A 21,369-nucleotide genomic window follows, 5' to 3' on the forward strand; every position below is an offset into this window, starting at 1 on the left:
GGATGACAGACTAAAGGCCGAAATACAAAATGTCTTTTTCCACAGCCATTTCACAGAGAAAGATTGCACTGTAGTTCGCTCTCTACATTGTCGTACATACGACAAAATGGCAGATATCGAAATAGACGACAGAGTGATACAGAAACAATTAAAATCGCTCAAAAGAGGAAAGGCCGCTGGACCTGATGGGATACCAGTTCGATTTTACACAGAGTACGGGAAGAAACTTGCCCCCCTTCTTGCAGCGGTGTACCGTAGGTCTCTGGAAGAGCGTAGCGTTCCAAAGGATTGAAAAAGGACACAGGTCATCCCAGTTTTCAAGAAGGGACGTCGAACAGATGCGCAGAACTATAGACCTATATCTCTAACGTCTATCAGTTGTAGAATTTTGGAACACGTATTATGATCGGGTATAATGACTTTTCTGGAGACTAGAAATCTACTCTGTAGGAATCAGCATGGGTTTCGAAAAAGACGGTCGTGTGAAACCCAGCTCGCACTATTTGTCCACGAGACTCAGAGGGCCGTAGACACGGGTTCACAGGTAGATGCCGTGTTTCTTGACTTCCTCAAGGCGTCCGATACAGTTCCCTTAAGTCGTTTAATGAACAAAGTAAGAGCATATGGACTATCAGACCTATTGTGTGATTGGATTGAAGAGTTTCTAGATAACAGAACGCAGCATGTCATTCTCAATGGAGAGAAGTCTTCAGAAGTAAGAGTGATTTCAGGTGTGCCGCAGGGGAGTGTCGCAGGACCGTTGCTATTCACAATATACGTAAATGACCTTGTGGATGACGTCGGAAGTTCACTGAGGCTTTTTGCGGATGATGCTGTGGTATATCGAGAGGTTATAACAATGGAAAATTGTACTGAAATGCAGGAGGATCTGCAGCGAATTGACGCATGGCGCAGGGAATGGCAACTGAATCTCAATGTAGACAAGTGTAATGTGCTGCGAATACATAGAAAGAAAGATCCCTTATCATTTAGCTACAGTATAGCAGGTTAGCAACTGGAAGCAGTTAGTGCCATAAATTATCTGGGAGTACGCATTAGGAGTGATTTAAAATGGAATGATCATATAAAGTTGATCGTCGGTAAAGCAGATGCCAGACTGAGATTCATTGGAAGAGTCCTAAGGAAATGCAATCCGAAAACAAAGGAAGTAGGTTACAGTACGCTTGTTCACCCGCTGCTTGAATACTGCTCAGCAGTGTGGGATCCGTACCAGAGAGGGTTGATACTCAAAAAAGTAGGAATAGACCATAAAGATAGAAAAATGATATGGAACCTGTACAAAAACGAGACAGCAGTTATCCGTGGACGGACAAAACAAGAAGAGGTGCAGATACGGAAAGGTGTCCGGCAAGGTTGCGCACTATCCCCTGTTATCTTTAACGTATACATTGAAGAGGCGCTGAAAAAAGTAAGGGAAAATTCACAGACAGGTGTAGTAATTCATGGCCAACGAATAGATATGATAAGATATGCCGATGATATAGCTGTCCTGGCTGAAAGTGAAGAAGATCTTGTAGTCCTACTGAATAGAATGGATAAAGTTATGGGTGAAGAATATAATATGAGAATTAATAAAGCAAAAACAAAAGTAATGGCATGCGACAAAGAAGATCAAGTGAAAGTCCAAGTTCATGTAGGCAATGAACTGCTTGAACAAGTTGATAAATTTACTTATCTGGGCAGTATTATTGCCAGGGATGGAAGGAGCAAGGCAGAAGTGAAAAGTAGAATAGCTCAAGCAAAGGCTGCTTTTAACAAGAAGAAAAACATATTAACATCTAAGAGCATCAGCCTTGAAACCAGGAAAAGATTTTTTAAATCATATGTGTGGAGTGTGGCATGCTATGGGTGTGAAACATGGACTCTCGGGACAGAGGAACAGCAGAAGCTAAATTCTTTTGAAATGTGGTGCTATAGACGCATGCTCAAAATAAAATGGATCGACAAGGTCACCAACGAAGTGGTTCTGGAAAGAGCAGGTGAGAAGAGAAGCTTCTGGAGTTTCATTGTTAAAAGAAGAGTGCAATTTACAGGTCATCTATTAAGACATAAAGGACTCGTGAACACAATCATAGAGGGATATGTCGAGGGAAAAAGACCAAGAGGAAGACCACGACTGAGGTACATGGATCAAATCGTGAAAGATGTGGGATGTGACACCTATAAAGAAATGAAGAGAAAAGCTGAAAGACGCACAGAATGGAGACAAGCTGCCATTGTAGCTGTTGCAAACCAATCCTTGGATTGACCACTACAGAAGAGAGAAGAAAGAGCACCACACTACTATAACGTTTCAAACTCTTTTTTTTTTCTTTAATTTCACAGGTGTGGTTCCATAACAAAATTCAGGAGCAAATCTCCAAGGTCATGGAAAGTATCAGCAACTGAAATCACTATTACAACAAGCAAACAACACAGAGTAAAAAAAAGTCAACCGATCATGTTTGCACCAGCAACCCAACTGACCTAAAAGGTGTATTGCAGACAGTTGAAGCAAACCTTGGACTTGGTGCATTCTTTTCGTGAGAAGACCAACTTAGAACCTTCTTTCCGTTACGACTAAAAATAAAAGCCTTTGTACACTATGTGATCAAAAGTATCCGGACACCTGGCTGAAAATGACTTACAAGTTCGTGGTGCCCTCCATCGGTAACGCTGGAATTCAGTATGGTATTGGCCCACCCTTAACCTCATGACAGCTTCCACTCTCGCAGGCATACGTTCAATCAGCTGCTGGAAGGTTTCTTGGGGAATGGCAGCCCATTCTTCACGGAGTGCTGCACTGAGGAGAGGTATCGATGTCGGTCGGTGAGGCCTGACACGAAATCGGCGTTCCAAAACATCCCAAAGGTGTTCTATAGGATTCAGGTCAGGACTCTCTGCAGCCCAGTCCATTACAGGGACGTTATTGTCGTGTAACCACTCCGCCACAGGTCGTGCATTATGAACAGGTGCTCGATCGTGTTGAAAGATGCAATCGCCATTTTTGCTCTTCAACAGTGCGAAGCAAGAAAGTTCTTAAAACATCAATGTAGGCCTGTGCTGTGATAGTGCAACGCAAAACAAAAATGGGAGCAAGCCCCCTCCATAAAGCACAAGATCACAACATAACATCACCGCCTCCGAATTTTACTGTTGGCACTACACACGCTGTCAGATGCCGTTCACCGGGCATTCGCCCTACCCATACCGTGCCATCGGATAGCCACGTTGTGTACCGTGATTCGTCACTCCGCACAACGTTTTTCCACTGTTCAGTCGTCCAATGTTCACGCTCCTTACACCAAGCGAGGCGTCGTCTGGCATTTACCAGCGTGATGTTTGGTTTATGAACAACCGCTCGACCACGAAATTCAAGTTTCCTCATCTCACGCCTAATTGTCATAGTACTTACTGTGGATACTGATGCAGTTTGGAATTCCTGTATGATGGTCTGGATACATGTCTGTGTATTACACACTACGACTCTCGTCAACTGTCGGCGGTCTCTGTCAGTCAAGGGACGAGGTGGGCCTGTACGCTTTTGTGCTGTACGTGTCCCTTCACGTTTCCACTTCACTATCTCGCGTACAGACGTATGACCCAAGTAACACCCTATAACGTGACATCCTTCGAAGTCCGTGAGTTCCGAGGAGTGTGCCATTCTGCTTTCTCACGATGTCTAATGACTACTGAGGTCGCTGATTTTAACTACCTTGTAGAACCGATGGATGGCCATCAGAATATACCAAACTCATTTTCTAGATAAATGCACTTACCCCGCTTTTTCCGTGGGGTCTTCACATGTAATCAGTAATCAGCTACTATGATTTCGAGGAGTTCGGACAAATGGTAGAAAGATGCTCACCGTATTCAATACTGACGTGTGTATAGATAAGCGCACCAGTTGAACAGGCAGCTTCACACAGGCTCGATCGCACTAAGGGGGACCACTATCAGCGACAACATTCGTGCGATTTTTTTGTCACACCTTCCCCATAAGTGGGACAGCAAGCTGATCTTCACAAATCCCTCTGTACCAGCATCCGCCTTCCCGTGGCCTTCCGTTCGCCGGAGTCCTCATTCGTAGTAGCATTCCCCGCTGCACGCATGCACTGGCTCTTTACTTTACTCACTCACGCCCGAGACGACCTCCCGCCCCGCAACCAGGAACTCGACGTCGCGTAAAGACTAATCCGGGCGCTAGTATCGATACGGAGGAGTCAATACGACACTCATGCTCATAAATTAAGGATAACTGCAGAATGTGGTGCCACACAACGTGGCACTACACAAAACTGGCGCTAATAGCATAGGCAACTTAGGGAAAACACATGACTCAGATCTGTACGTCCACGGTATTGGTGATAAGTTGAGAAAACCGTCCCGAAACACATTAGCTACAAAACGCCACTGTTTCCTGCGCATGTACCCCGACATCAGTATGGAATATGATCACCATGCACACGTACACAGGCCGCACAACGCGTTGGCATACTCTGGATCAGGTGGTCGAGCAGCTGCTGGGATACAGCGTCCCATTCTTGCACCAGTGCCTGTCGGAGCTCCTGAAGTGTCCTAGGGGCTTGAAGACGTGCAGCGATACGTCAACCGACAGAGCCCCAGACGTGCTCGATGTGGTTTAGGTCTGTAGAACAGGCAGGCCACTCCATTTGCCTGATATCTTCTGTTTCAAGGTACTCCTCCACGATGGCTGTTCAGTGGGGCCATGCATTATCATCCATCAGGAGGAAGTTGAGACCCACTGCAGCCATGAAAAGCCGGACATATTGGTGCAAAATGACATCCCGATACACCTGACCTGTTACAGTTCCTCTGTCAAAGACATGCAGGGGTGTACATGCACCAATCAAAATCTCACACCACATCATCAAATTACGACCTCCATACAGGTCACTTTCAAGGACATTAAAGGGTTGGTATCTGGTTTCTGGTTCACGCCAGATGAAAACGCAGCGAGACTCACTGTTCGGACTATATCTGGACTCGTCCGTGAACATAACCTGGGACTACTCTTCCAATGACCATGTACTGTGTTCTTGACACCAGGCTTTACGGGCTCTCCTGTGACGAGGGGTCAGTAGAATGCACCTTGTAAGTCTCCGGGCGAATAAACTATGTCTATTCAGTCGTCTGTAGACTGTGTGTCTGAAGACAACTGTTCCAGTGGCTGCGGTAAGGTCCCGACCAAGGCTACCTGCAGTACTCCGTGGCCGTCTGCAGACACCGATGGCGAGATATTGGTCTTCTTGTGGTGTTGTACACTGTGGACGTCCCGTACTGTAGCGCCTGGACACGTTTCCTGTCTGCTGGAATCGTTGCCATACTCTTGAGATAAAACATTGTGGCACACGGAGGGCCCATGCTACGACCTGCTGTATTTGACCAGCCTCCAGTATTCTACCCCTCATAACGTCATCAATAAGTGTTCTTCGAGCCATTTTCAATACACAGTCACCATTAGCAGGTCTGGAAACGTCTGCACACTTACTCGCTACACCGTCCTCTGACATGCACCAACACACCTCTGCGTGTGTGGACTGCTGCCAGCGCCAACGTGCGACGGCCGCAGGTCAAATGCACCGCTTGGTCATACCCCGAGGTGATTTAAACCCGCAAACCACGCACCAGAGCGTTGTTTCACCATGTTTCAGAATTATCCTTAATTTATGAGCATGAGTGTAGTCATTTTCATACCAAGAGTGTAGCACACTTCATGGAAATTTGATGTTTGTTGGACGCTGCCGACATAGCGTTATAAATTTAATATCCAGCAGTCTCCAAAATACTCTGCTGCCCGCTGAGTGTGTTGTGATTATAGTGTACCTTATTCTGTCATATTTTCGACAGCCTGCCCCCCAATTTATTGGCTGTGCCCAGTTTGCAGACAGGAGTGTGAGTCTTGCGGCTCGTGTTGCAGAGTGCAAGGAGTACGCGAGGGCGGTCTTCGTGGAGTCGGAGGCCCCGGTGCTTCTGCCGCGCGCCCTGCCCACCAGGGAAAGCGTCTGCGGCATCGTGGGGGTGCCGCTGATCGTGGGCGGCGTCAAGACGGGGCCCCGAGAGTTCCCGCACATGGTCAGTAACGCAGGTCAGCGCCACCGCGCAGTCGATCGGAGCCTTACACTGAGGTGACAAAAGCCAATGGATACCTACTAATATCGTGTCGCACCTCTTTTTGCCCAATGTAGCGCACTAACTTCACGTCACATAGACTCAACAAGTCGTTGGAAGTCCCTGCAGAAATACTGAGCCATGCTGCCTCTACAGTCGTCAATAACTGCGAAACCGTGGCCGGTGCAGCATGTCGTGTACGGACTGACCTCTCGATTATGTTCCATAAATATTCGATGACATTCATGCCGACCGATCTGGATGCCCAGATCATTTTCTCGAATTATCCAGAATGTTCCTCAATCAAATCGCGAACAACTGTGGTCTAGTGACATGTTTGGGAACATTAAGTCCATGAACGGCTGCAAATGGTCTCCAAGTAGCCAGTCATAACCAAGATATAGTCCATTCCATGCAGACACATTCTGTACCATTATGGAGCCACCACAAGCTTGCATTGTGTCTTATTGACGACTTATTTGCATGGCTTCGTGGCGACTGCGCCACACTCGAACCCTGCTATCCACTCTTACCGACGGAAATTGGGATTCATCTGACTTGGCCACGGTTTTTCATTCGTCTAGGGTCCAACCGATATGGTCACGAGCCCAGGGAAAGCGCAGCAGGGTATGTCGTGCTGTTAGCAAAGGCACTCGCGTCGATCGTCTGCTACCACAGCCCATGAACGCCAAATTTCGCCGTACTGTTCTATCAGAAACGTCCCACATTGATTTCTGCGGTTGTTTCACACAGTGTTGCGTATTTGTTAGCTCTGATAACTTTACGCAAACACCGCTGCTTTCGGTCGTTAAGTGAAGGCTGTCTGCCGCTGCGTTGTCCGTGGTGAGAGGTAATGGCTGAAATTTGGTATTCTCGGCACACTCTTCACACTGTAGATCTCAAAATATTGAATTCCCTAAAGATATTCGAAATGGGATGTCGCATGCATGTAGCTCCAACTACCATCCCGAGTTCAAAGTCCAATAATTCCCATCGTGCTGCCATAATCACGTCGGAAACTCTTTCACATGAATCACCTGGAGTACAGATGACACATCCGTCAATACACTGCAGGTTTATATCTTGTGTACGCTATACTACCACAATCTGTATATCTGCACAACGGTATCCCATGTCTCTTTGTCACCTTTGTGCGTACTCTCCGTCGTGTAAATGGTTTTGTGATACGTGTACCTAATGCTCCGCAGTTAATGAAAACAAGGTATCCGTTCCGAAGAAAAATCTTTAAGGAAAGAATAGAGATACTTTATAACCCGATCGTTATGGCATTGTTAAGCACAACAACGATCGAAATATAAAATGATTGTAAGTTATTGATACTCTGCAGCTATCAATGTTGTTGTGGTCTTCAGCCCTGAGACTGGTTTGATGTAGCTCTCCATGCTACTCTACCCTGTGCAAGTTTCTTCATCTCCCAGTTAGCAATAATTTTACGTTATTATGTGGTTGAATAAATTTAGAATGCAGAATAATTACGGTCGCCAATTCAAAAATGAATAAAAGTTAAATTTGGTTAATGATTGACGTGACTTTGAAAACGTGTAATAACGAAGAGTGAATAACAATACAACAACTGAACAAAATGCATTTGTGCAAGTTTAGGTATTAAAAGCACTTGTAACATGAACAAAATGATGTTAGTTTGGAATAAACTGACATTATTTATAGTTACGAATTCCATTGGTTGGTAATGACCAGCAATACTTTATGGCAACTGTACTGGTTTATAGAACTCACGGTTGAGCTGTATGTTTGAAAATTTGAAAAACATGACCAAAACTAATAACTCTTCCTTAATGGTTACTTCTCCAATTAAGGTCGTAAATGGTTTTATTTGTAGCAAGAACCATTTGGCAATGCCAGTGTTACGAGGACATAAGTACTTGAAGGCATATGTAAAACACAGCACAAAATTACTTTGGCTGCAATAGCGTCAACATAGAGTTTTGTCACTGAAATATAAATTGCTTTTAAATTACTTTTGGTTTGACTGATTGTCCGCGGTAGTAGAGCAACACTGCATGAAGAACTACAATTACTACTGCATCATATTTATCTGAACGAAAGTTAACTGCAAATTAATAGGACTTTTCTTCTTTTAATTGTTTGTTTCACTTGCGACTTTTTCGGCAGTTTCGGCGGAACGATAGGACCATTTTGAAGGTTAATGACTTGGATCAATTTGTTTCACTCACTAAATGTATGATTTGACTAAACAACATTGAAATGTTAAAAACAATTAACTACTGTGGTGCCAAACCTTGTACACGACTACAAAGCAATCAGCTTGGCCTTACTTTACAACGTGTTGCTTGTGGTCTGCCGCAAAGATTTTTTCGGTATCCATTATTCAACAGGGTCTTCTTACATAGCGAGCAGCTTGAATACTTCGGGCCACACAGTAATCTTCTTCAATTACCAGATCTTCTTACAAACAGCTACTGTGCTCATACACGCGTTCGCTCACTTATATATTTTTCTTTGCCACATATTATAAAACCAACTCCAGAACGATCTCCGTTTCGCATTAGCGCCCCAATACTTCACGTTCGTATCATACCACAGGTAATTCGCAACTTCCCACTTTTCGTCCACCACTACTACAGTGCGCTCTGGCGCCAACGATGTTATTTTTACTTTAAAAGATATTCTATGGGCTCGACCAGTATGAATTTCACTGACATTACCAGAGCGCTTGTTTGAAATCTTTGACATAATTATTTCGTACTAGTTCTTCTAGCATCATATTACAGTTTCATAGACACTAATTATTGACAAAATCCATAACTACACAAAGTTACAAAAATTGTTTAAAATATTAGAATCAAGTGACTGTGAAATACGTGAGCACTGTGCCGTAGTATTACGAGTTCTGGTGTTATTGCGTTTAGGTCTTCAGCAGTGCAATAAGATGTGTCAAATGTTTTCAGTAAAGTTCCGGGTATCTATAAAACTCTTCACAACTTTAGATTTTAACAACAGCTGGTTTCCAATATGTGACAACACACGCGGATGATCCCAAGCATTATGTCCGCTGCCCACGACGACATTTATTGTCACTTGGATGTGTTGTGGGCATTTATTATGTTTACTTATTCTTCATAATTACAGTCTATTATCTGAAAAGCTAAAAGTAGCCCATACAACTCACATTTCCTTGGATAGTAATAAATCATGTATTAGCTAGTACTTAATTTTTAAAGCACTACAACTAATTGTTGTTGTTGTGGTCTTCAGTCCAGAGACTGGTTTGATGCAGCTTTCCATACTACTTTATCCTGTGCAAGCTTCTTCATCTCCCAGTACTACTGCAACCGCCGGCCGGGGTGGCCGAGCGGTTCTAGGCGCTACAGTCTGGAATCGCGCGACCACTACGTTCGCAGGTTTGAATCCTGCCTCGGGCTTGGATGTGTGTGATGTCCTTAGGTTAGTTAGGTTTAAGTAGTTATAAGTTCTAGGGGACTGATGACCTCAGAAGTTAAGTCCCATAGTGCTCAGAGCCAATGTTGAACCACTGCAACCCACATCCTTCTGAATCTGCTCGGTGTATTCATCTCTTGGTCTCCCTCTACGATTTTTACCCTCCGCGCTTCCCTCCATCACTAAACTGGTGATCCCTTGATTCCGCACAACGTGTCCTACTAACCGATCGCTTCTTCTAGTCAAGTTAAGCCACAAATTCCTCTTCTCCCTGATTCTATTCAGTACCTCCTCATTAGTTATGTGATCTACCCATCTAATCGTCAGCATTCTTCCGTGGCACCACATTTCGAAACCTTCTATTCTCTTCTTGTCTAAACTATTAATCGTCCATGCTCTACATCCATACATGGCTACACTCCGTACAAATACCTTTAGAAAAGACTTCCTGACACTTAAATCTATATTCGATGTTAACAAATTTCTCTTCTTCAGAAACGCTTTTCTTGCCATTGGTAGTCTACATTTTATATCCTCTCTATTATGATAACAGAATCTTCCATCGGTTCTTGGTATAACAAGATAATAATAAATGAAAAGCACCAGTTTGCTTTTGTTCTACAACATTAGTTTTATTGCTAACCGGTTTTCGGCTTACAAGGCCATGTCTGAAGATGGCCTTGTAAGCCGAAAACCGGTTAGCAATAAAAGTAATATTGTAGAACAAAATCAAAATGGTGCTTTTCATTTATTATATCCCCTCTACTTCGACCAACATCAGTTATTTTGCTCCCCAAATAGCAGAACTCATCTACTACTTTAAGTGTCTTATTTCCTAATCTAATTCCCTCAGCATCTCCTGATTTAGTTCATTCTATCACCCTCGTTTTCCTTTTGTTGATGTTCATCTTATATCCTCCTTTCAAGACACTGTCCGTTCCGTTCAACTACTCTTCCAAGTCCTTTGCTGTCTCCGACAGAATTACAAGTCACCGGCAAACGTCAAAGTTTTTATTTCTTCTCCATGGATTTTAATTCCTACTCCAAATTTTTCTTTTGTGTCCTTTACTTCTTGCTCAATACACATATTGAATAACATCGGGGATAAGCTACAACCCTGTCTTACTCCCTTCCCAACCACTGCTTCCCTTTCACGCCCATCGACTCTTATAACTGCCAAATGGTCTTGTACAAATTGTAAATAGCCTTTCGCTCCCTGTATTTGATCCCTGCCACCTTCAGCATTTGAAAGAGAGTATTGCAGGTAACTTTGCCAAAAGCTTTCTCTAAGTCTACAAATGGTAGAAACGTAGGTTTGCCTTTCCTTAACCTATATTCTAAGGTACGTCGTAGGGTCAGTATTGTCTCACGTGTTCCAACATTTCTACGGATTCCGAACTGATCTTCCCGAAGGTCGGGCTTCTACCAGTTTTTCCATTCGTCTGTAAAGAATTCGTGTAAGTATTTTGCATCCGTGACTTATTACACTGATAGTTCGGTAATTTTCACACCTGTCAACGCCTACGTTCTTTGGGTACATTTAATTATACTGCTAAAAAATTACAATAAAACCCTTAAGCAGTTAACGAAATACTAATACTACTTTAAGCGCTACACAATTAGTTCTCTGTTCATTTATTTTGTGGCATTTAACTTGTATATGGTTGTTTCTGTTACTGGATCCGGCCTCATACTACCCCAGTCAGCAGCCAATATCTGCTGGATCCCTTGGGCGTCGGGCACACGTCAGCAGCGTTTCCACTATAACCAGCAATTCCGTGTATCACTGTTGCGTCTTTAAGTCCACACTTTCATGAGCACTTGCACCAACGCATTGTAGATTCTTGGGACACTGTTTCATTCGGTGGTCGCCGACCTCAGTTACCTTCTCTCCATCTGTAGAGTATATTGTCTAGCCTGGCCTGCAGCATGCTGACTTATTGGTGAATGCCTCGTGAAGTCTTCCTTGTCCTTCCTGGACATTGCGGCTGCAGTATCGTCCATAATGCGCCTGGCCGACTCGATCCTTAAAGCTGCTTTGAGATCCAACATCCTTAATATCTGACGTCCATTACCTGCCGCGTCTTCATAGCACGTGCAGTGCCACAATGTGTGTTCTGGTGTCCCCGCACTGCCGCAGGACAGCTATCATTCATCCGTCTCCTGATTTTCTACAAATATGTGCATACGGCCCATGGCCAGTCAGGTAGTGTACAAATCCACTCTAAGGGTCAAGAAGTCTCATTTTTAACCTCTCTCTGATATTAAGGAGAACTTCGTATGTTCTCCTGCTTGTGCCGAAAGTGACCCATTCATTTTGCCACAGTTGTAAAATACAATCGTTTGTTACCTTTTCGAACTGGTCTCAGTTCTAAGCACCCTTCGTATTTCCATTTGATTGTCTTTCTTTAACCAGTAAAAGGATCCAATTTTCCTGATTTCCAAGTCCAGAGGGCGTATTCCTAGAATTACTAGCAAAGTATCATACAGGGCAATGCAGTAGGCGTCAGTTTATAGTGGCAGTAGCGCTTCTCGCTTGTCTCTTCACACTAATGAGGCTGGCTTCACCAGCTGCAATCTATGAGCCCAAACCCCCGCACCATATCCTACCACTGATGCTAATGTAGAATGGTTCTGTATTCTTACTGTTTTCAAGGGAAGCCGAAATTGCCTATTTGCAACAGGTATAATTTTATTCATCATGTTTGTATCTTTTCTGCCTGCTTCCTCTATAAGATGTGCAAAGTCATGACGTTCGTCCAGTAATACCTCTAGATATCTCGTTATTGCGCTTCTCCTAATCGTTACATCATTTAGTTTTGTTTTGGAGTTTCTTAGAAGGTCCTCTTTCAGCAGAAGATACGTTGGTCTGTGAGGTGATAGTGGCAATTTAACACTTCTTCTCCAGCCCTCACCCGGCTGGTGTGGCCGAGCGGTTCTATGCGCTTCAGTCTGGAACCGCGTGACCGCTACGGTCACAGGTTCGAACCTGCCTCGGGCATGGATGTGCGTGATGTCCTTAGGTTAGTTTGGTTTAGACGAGGTGTTGAAGAAATGCGGTAGGTATAAATTCCATTATTGCGAAATGCAATACCAAACTGTTTGGATAAAACTGCACTAAGAGACACATTTGATTTTGCTGCTCGAATCAAATTGGCTCTGAGCACTATGGGTCTTAACATCTGAGATCATCAGTCCCCTAGAACTTAGAACTACTTAAACCTAACTAACCTAAGGACATTACACACATTCATGCCCGAGGCAGGATTCGAACCTGCGACCGTAGCGGTCTCGCTGTTCCAGATTGAAGCGCCTAGAACCGCTCGGTCACAACGGCTGGCACTGCTCGAATCGATAAGAGATTTTTACTAGGACGAGGAATGTATGTGTGTTTCTTTATTGCTTTTTTCAATTCGCGAGAAGCATATTTCCAGTTCTTACACAAGCTACACTGACCAGCAAGAGCATTATGACCACCAACCTGGTATCGATGTAAACCCGTCCAAGTGACAGCAGCGTCACGTGGCGAGGAATGGCTGCTGGTCAGACACACGCACGATGCCTGTAGTATGAGCAAGCCTGCTGTCTGTGTGTAGAATGGGGAAGGCACGCCATCTATCTGAGTTTGACCGAGGGCAAATTGTGATGGTTCGCAGGATCGGGATGAGCAAAATGGTTCAAATGGCTCTGAGCACTGTGCGACTTAACAGCTGAGGTCACCAGTCCCCTGAAACTTAGAACTACTTAAACCTAACTAACCTAAGGACATCACACACATCCATGCCCGAAGCAGGATTCGAACCTGCGAGCGTAGCGGTCGCGCGGTTCCAGACTGAAGCGCCTAGAACCGCTCGGTCACAATGGCCGGCCCGGCATGACCATTTCGGAAACAGCACAACTTCCCGGGTGTTCGAGTGGTGCTGTGGTGAGTGCCTTCAATACGTGATGAAACCACGTCCAGACGTCGTAGGGTTGGGGGGGGGGGGGGCACCCCTCATTACAGATGTCGGACGTCGTAAGCTGGGCAGGCTGGTAAAGCAGGACAAGCGCGAACTGTGGCGTAACTAACATCAGACTTTAACGCTATGCAGAGTAGAGGTGTGCCTGAACACATAATGCACTGAACAGTCCTAAAGACGGGCCTCCGCAGCCGACTACGCATGCATCTGCCAACGTTAGCTCCACGACATCGGCAACTACGACTAAAGAAGGCACGTGACCATCGGCACTGGGCGCTAGCGCAGTGGTTGAGCGTTGCATGGCCTGATGAACCCCGATACTTTCTTCATCAGGGGGAGCGCGAATCCGTCATCTATCAGGGGAAAGCTCCTTAACACCTGTACTGCAGGACGGAGACAAGTTGGCGATGGCTCCTTTATGCTCTGGAAAACATTCATGTGATGAGTGGCGCTTGTGCAAGGCACCTTGAGGGACAAGGAGCATCGTACACTGGTTGCAGATCATGTCCACTCCTTCATGACGATAATATTTTCCAGCGGCAGTGTCATTTTTCAACAAGATTATCCGCAATGTCACAAGGCCAGGAGCGCGATGGAGTGTTTCGAAGTACCGCAGGGAAGCGTGATAGGACCTTTATTGTTTACAATATACATAAATGACTTAGTTGACAACATCGGTAGCTCCGTGAGGCTATTTGCAGATGACACGGTTGTCTACAAGAAAGTAGCAACATCAGAAGACTCGTACGTACTCCAGGAGGACCTGCAGAGGATTAATGCATGGTGCGACAGCTGGCAGCTTTCCCTAAACGTAGATAAATGTAATATAATGCGCATACATAGGGGCAGAAATCCATTCCAGTACGATTATGCCATAGGTGGTAAATCATTGGAAGCGGTAACGACCGTAAAATACTTAGGAGTTACTATCCGGAGCGATCTGAAGTGGAATGATCACATAAAACAAATAGTGGGAAAAGCAGGCGCCAGGTTGAGATTCATAGGAAGAATTCTAAGAAAATGTGACTCATCGACGAAAGAAGTAGCTTACAAAACGCTTGTTCGTCCGATTCTTGAGTATTGCTCATCAGTATGGGACCCTTACCAGGTTGGATTAGTAGAAGAGATAGACATGATCCAGCGAAAAGCAGCGCGATTCGTCATGGGGACATTTAGTCAGCGCGAGAGCGTTACGGAGATGCTGAACAAGCTCCAGTGGCGGACACTTCAAGAAAGGCGTTACGCAATACGGAGAGGTTTATTATCGAAATTACGAGAGAGCACATTCCGGGAAGAGATGGGCAACATATTACTACCGCCCACATATATCTCGCGTAATGATCACAACGAAAAGATCCGAGAAATTAGAGCAAATACGGAGACTTACAAGCAGTCGTTCTTCCCACGCACAATTCGTGAATGGAACAGGGAAGGGGGGATCAGATAGTGGTACAATCAGTACCCTCCGCCACACACCGTAAGGTGGCTCGCGGAGTATAGATGTAGATGTAGATGTAGAATACAGTCGCGAGTTCCAATTCATGTGCTGGCCCCTTAACCCGCCAGATCTGATCCCGATGGAAAATATCTGGGATGTGATTGAACGGAGCGTCAGAGCTAATAAACCTCAGTTCCCTCCCCCCCCCCCCCCCCCCCGGCCGTCCTTGCTCCCCAGAATTTACGGGAATCATGTGCCTTGCGTGTGCAGCTGTGGGGCCAGCGATCTATCAAGGCACCATTGCTTTCATGGCACGCTTCGCCGCTGCCATCTGTGCCAAAGGTGGACATACCGCTGTTAGGTAGATGGCCATAATGTTCTGGCTGATCAATGTATTCTATCGTTTCTCCGAGACTCTAGAGCAGAATGTGCGGATATATTACTCGGCTTTATCTCTTCTCAAGTATATGTTCAATTACACATGCAAACATCCTAGTTTTTGAGAAAATGTTTAACACTGTTAATATAAATGTTTCAAATAACAATGAAAAAGTTTGTTATTTAATAAAACTTTGTTGTAAACAGTACGACAACGAGGACGGAAAACCTTTTAGTCAATAAATCAGTGAAAAAGATGCTCCTTTTATCTACACTTTCAGTACATATTAATGGCATAAACTTACAGAGAACTAGACTTCATTCACTTTGAATTTACACTCCTGGAAATGGAAAAAAGAACACATTGACACCGGTGTGTCAGACCCACCATACTTGCTCCGGACACTGCGAGAGGGCTGTACAAGCAATGAACACACGCACGGCACAGCGGACACACCAGGAACCGCGGTGTTGGCCGTCGAATGGCGCTAGCTGCGCAGCATTTGTGCACCGCCGCCGTCAGTGTCAGCCAGTTTGCCGTGGCATACGGAGCTCCATCGCAGTCTTTAACACTGGTAGCATGCCGCGACAGCGTGGACGTGAACCGTATGTGCAGTTGACGGACTTTGAGCGAGGGCGTATAGTGGGCATGCGGGAGGCCGGGTGGACGTACCGCCGAATTGCTCAACACGTGGGGCGTGAGGTCTCCACAGTACATCGATGTTGTCGCCAGTGGTCGGCGGAAGGTGCACGTGCCCGTCGACCTGGGACCGGACCGCAGCGACGCACGGATGCACGCCAAGACCGTAGGATCCTACGCAGTGCCGTAGGGGACCGCACCGCCACTTCCCAGCAAATTAGGGACACTGTTGCTCCTGGGGTATCGGCGAGGACCATTCGCAACCGTCTCCATGAAGCTGGGCTACGGTCCCGCACACCGTTAGGCCGTCTTCCGCTCACGCCCCAACATCGTGCAGCCCGCCTCCAGTGGTGTCGCGACAGGCGTGAATGGACGGACGAATGGAGACGTGTCGTCTTCAGCGATGAGAGTCGCTTCTGCCTTGGTGCCAATGATGGTCGTATGCGTGTTTGGCGCCGTGCAGGTGAGCGCCACAATCAGGACTGCATACGACCGAGGCACACAGGGCCAACACCCGGCATCATGGTGTGGGGAGCGATCTCCTACACTGGCCGTACACCACTGGTGATCGTCGAGGGGACACTGAATAGTGCACGGTACACCCAAACCGTCATCGAACCCATCGTTCTACCATTCCTAGACGGGCAAGGGAACTTGCTGTTCCAACAGGACAATGCACGTCCGCATGTATCCCGTGCCACCCAACGTGCTCTAGAAGGTGTAAGTCAACTACCCTGGCCAGCAAGATCTCCGGATCTGTCCCCCATTGAGCATGTTTGGGACTGGATGAAGCGTCGTCTCACGCGGTCTGCACGTCCAGCACGAACGCTGGTCCAACTGAGGCGCCAGGTGGAAATGGCATGGCAAGCCGTTCCACAGGACTACATCCAGCATCTCTACGATCGTCTCCATGGGAGAATAGCAGCCTGCATTGCTGCGAAAGGTGGATATACACTGTACTAGTGCCGACATTGTGCATGCTCTGTTGCTTGTGTCTATGTGCCTGTGGTTCTGTCAGTGTCATCATGTGATGTATCTGACCCCAGGAATGTGTCAATAAAGTTTCCCGTTCCTGGGACAATGAATTCACGGTGTTCTTATTTCAATTTCCAGGAGTGTATATGCAAGCTTATTCGCCGACAAGCTTTCTGTCCAGAATAGTGATAGTCATACATGAGTAATTTTGCGAGTTTCCGATAAACAAAAGTTGTATCTTTTATCTTTATCTGGAAGCTATGTTCTTACTGCAAAGGAACTACAGGCGGTTTTAGGAGCTAAGATTGCTCCTATGGAACAGAGTACGGAATTGTGGTCTATTGTAGATCCTTAACGACCGTTCAGAAATGGAATGCGCCGTTAACAGCGAATAAAGCGTCCTGAATGAGTCGTAAAAGTCATCGGCAAGGAGCAGGAGTCCGCCAGATAAGACAAACGGCCAGCGAACGGTCCGTTAAGAGCGTTCCGGTAGCCATCAAAGAGCAGGCGCAGTCGTACAATGCCGTAAGCTGCGCTGCCGTGTCACGTCACCCAAGTGAAATAGCCCTTGCTTTCCGGTGACGAATCAAATATTATGTCTGCTAATTACTGATCCTAAATTACAACACGGACACCACAATCGCTTTCTCCGTCCATGTAAGCGGGTATTTATCTAATCATCATTTTGCTCTTTGTCATATCCCCAACAACATGCATACTACAATGGTAGTATGAGCTTCAACAATTTCACTCTGACCTGGAGAAGTAGAGAGCATAGCGCAGAAGGAGGAGCCGCGACACAGAAAGTGTGCCAAAAGTGTGTCAATCCGCACACCAAGACGTCTACACAGTGAGCCACGAAGCGTGTACTTTCTAGACAGTTTCCAGCACCTTCTTACGCCAATACTGACCTGGTTTTCTGTCTCCTCCCTGCGCTAGTCACCTCTCCTACTCTGGTTCAATTATCAAGAGCTCCATTTTTCCCTCATGAAAAGTTACTGCAAAATATACAACCGTGGCCCACGTAAAACTTTAATGTTGGAGCCTATCCTCCTTCAAAATTAGATATCAGAGAAAATGCCACAAAGTTTTGTGTCTTATGTCCATATTTTGCTTCTGACAGAAGCACACATCTACTTCCTAAAAGCAAAAAGTTGTGACATCACTTGGCACAAAGACGAACCAGGCGTTTCATAATCGGTATGTTAGATTGCTTTGTTGGTGACGGCATATAACACACCGTTCTTTGATGCATGTGACCTACAGGGATTGGACAGAAATACGGAAACATCGATCAGAAATGCGTCTTGGACATAAATGACGACGCTAGCCGAACCTGCAGGTTGTGTTGTCGTACGAGGGGCGTTTGAAAAGTCCGTGCAAAGTCCTAGAGATGGCACCACCGGCGCGCATCGAGGTCATGTTTAATTAGTAGCATCTTTGGAATGACCCCACACAAAGTTTCAAACATATTGGTCTATTTCTTTGTGTTTGGCATTCGTGTGAATCAAGGAAGTCGAGTGATTGTCAAAAATTGGATGAGAAAGAATTTCGTGTGGTGATTAAACATTACTTTCTGAAAGGTAAAACGCCTCGGGAGACTAAAGTGAAGGTTGATAAACATTGCGGTGACTCTGCACCTTCGATTCGAACAGTTTATAAGTGGTTTCAAAATTTTCGGAGTGGCCATATGGACACAACTGATGTTGAACGTTCTGGACGCCCTGTGGAGATTACGACTCCAGAAATCATTGATAAAATCCATGACATGGTGATGGATGACAGAAGAGTTAAGGTGCGTGAGATTGATAGTGCTGTGGGCATCTCGAATGAATGGGTACATAATATTTTACATAAACATTTGGACACGAGAAAGCTATCCGCAAGATGGGTTCCGTGACTGCTCACGCTTAACCAAAAACGGAATCGTGTGAAGTGTTGCAAGGATGGTTTGCAGCTGTTCAGGAAGAATCCGAGGGACTTTAAGCGTCGTTTCGTCACTGTGGATAAAACATGGACACTTTAATATACTCTTGAGACCAAACAAGAATCTAAACAATGGGTTACCAAGGGAGAATCTGCACCAAAAAAGGCGAAGACCCTTCCTTTGGCTGGAAAGGTTATGGCAACTGTCTTTTGGGATTCACAACGGATAATCCTCAACAACTATCTGGAAAAGGGTAAAACTGTTACAGGTGCATATTATTCACCGTTATTGGACCGTTTGAAAACCGAACTACAAAAAAAAACGCCAGCGAGTGGTCTGCAAAAAAAAGTCCTTTTCCATCACGACAATGCACCATCACACACCTCAGCAGTTGTGGTCGGAGAAACAGGATTCCAACTCGTTTCAAATTCCCCCTGTTCTCCAGAAGTGGTTTCCTTGGAGTACTATTTGTTCCCCAATTTGAAGAAATGGCTAGCGGGACAAAGATTTTATTCAAACGAGGAGGTGATTGCAGCAACTAATAGCTATTTTGCAGACTTGGACAATTCCTATTATTCGGAAGGGATCAACAATTAGAACAGCTTTGGACGAAGTGTAAGTCTGAGAGGAGACTATGCCGAAAAATAAAAAAGGTTTACCCCAAACACGCAAGTAGTTTTTATTTTTGGACTGACTTTTCAAACGCCCCTCGTGTTTGACCACGAGCTGAGCTTGTACAGTGTCCTCAGCACACTGTAAGAGTCAGTCATGATCAGGTCAGTCTTCTGTATAATTGTGAGTGCATTATGTCGGAGTTAAGTGAATTCGAACGTGGAAAAATCATTTGGTGCCCGTATGGTGGTTTCTTCCGTAACCAAGGTAATGTTTGGTGCGGGGGGCGTTACCCACTAGAAGGAGCATACCTGAAACATTCGTGCAAAGTGATAAGAGCGGAAAAAAATTCTATGACGGTTATTTGGTGTATTATATTACTTCTAGATAACAATAGACATTTAAATTTACAGGTTTGTTTTTGATGAGATAGACAAAGAAATAATCAATAAAGGTTCATTATTAGATTGAATTCTAAAGCGCAGCAAAAACACAACAAGAATTTTAAAAAATACAATAAACATAAGAATCTAGAAGAGAATTACGATACATTAGTGGGACTGAAACACATTAATGAAATTAAATTGGAAATTTATCGCAGCACTGCCAAATGCAGACTATTGAAGAGAACAGGTAGAACGAATATGTATGAATGTACAGCACTAGTAGACGCAGTCTATGTATGTACACTGAAGAGCCAAGGAAACTGGTACACCTGCCTAACATCGTATAGGGGCCCCGCGGGCACACAGAAGTGCCGCAATATGACGTGCCATGGACTCGACTAATGTCTGAAGCAGTGCTGGAGGGAACTGACACCATGAATGCTGCTGGGCTGCTCATAAACCCGTAACAGTACTGAGGTACATTTCGATGATAATTGAAAAGGAACTCTTAGGCGCGCATGGGAAAAGTTCACACAAACATACATGATTCACACACACAAGCAGAGAGATAAAAAGAATTTTACCCATCACAATAAGTCAAAGTTTGAGAGGTTAGTCCCTATCGCTGTGATTGAATTATTGTGAATAAAGAATACTATGGAACACTTTCGACAAAGAAATTTATCAACATCACCTTGCACATGAAACTAAGGTACGCTGGAATGAAACACCCCCAAATTCCGTGAACAATCATGAACAAAGCAACATTACTAACACCCATGAAACCTTCAAGAACGCATAGGTAAACCATATAGACACAAGTACCAGTAAAATATCCCGCAGAATTAAGAAGAAAACTTGTTTAAGATGGTACTGAAATTACACACGGTGAAATCACCACCACGTGGCATGAAAAAAACTACACAATCTTAAAACTGAAACGAAATGAAAAGTAAAAGAAATAAAACGCAAACATACGACAATTACACCACGTGTTCTGCTTACACATAACGACGACCGGAAAAACTTATTACATACAGAAAAAAATAGCCGCGACTACACTTTCAAAAATCTAAGAATTCGACTACCGAAGTCTCAAATGAACTAGCAGATCATTGGAACAGCTACACACTGCCACACATTAACACACTCACCGCGGCAAGTCGTTCTTAACAGTACCGTCTTCACTCACCAGAGGTCCAGTCCCGAGAGCCGAAAGCATGTTCTCCGGCAAGGAACTTCTCCCAAGTAATTGGAAGAGACCAGAGAGATCCTTTCCGCCACCAAATTAAATATAGTCGAATGACTACCGAAAGGGCACAAATCTCTTTGCCTTGTCTGAGAAGCTACGTTGACTACACTGTCGCAGACAACCAGGTGCTGCACTGCCACCATGTATATGGCAAATTCAACATACACACTCGCTCACTCATTCATACAGATGATAAAAAGGGAAAGGAAATTTGGGAGCACAAAATTTA

At 45.0% G+C, this 21,369-nt stretch overlaps 1 protein-coding gene across 1 annotated transcript in view; it reads left to right on the top strand.

The window, feature by feature from the left end:
* Nucleotides 1-21,369, top strand: part of LOC126436618 (serine protease snake-like) — a 228,251-nt gene that overhangs the window by 49,811 nt on the left and 157,071 nt on the right. Inside the window, exon 2 of the mRNA XM_050090471.1 lies at nucleotides 5,942-6,096. Coding sequence (XP_049946428.1) covers nucleotides 5,942-6,096 — 155 coding nt within the window. The remainder of the gene's footprint in view (nucleotides 1-5,941; nucleotides 6,097-21,369) is intronic.

Source organism: Schistocerca serialis, chromosome 1, assembly GCF_023864345.2.
Source record: "Schistocerca serialis cubense isolate TAMUIC-IGC-003099 chromosome 1, iqSchSeri2.2, whole genome shotgun sequence".
NCBI lineage: Eukaryota > Metazoa > Arthropoda > Insecta > Orthoptera > Acrididae > Schistocerca > Schistocerca serialis.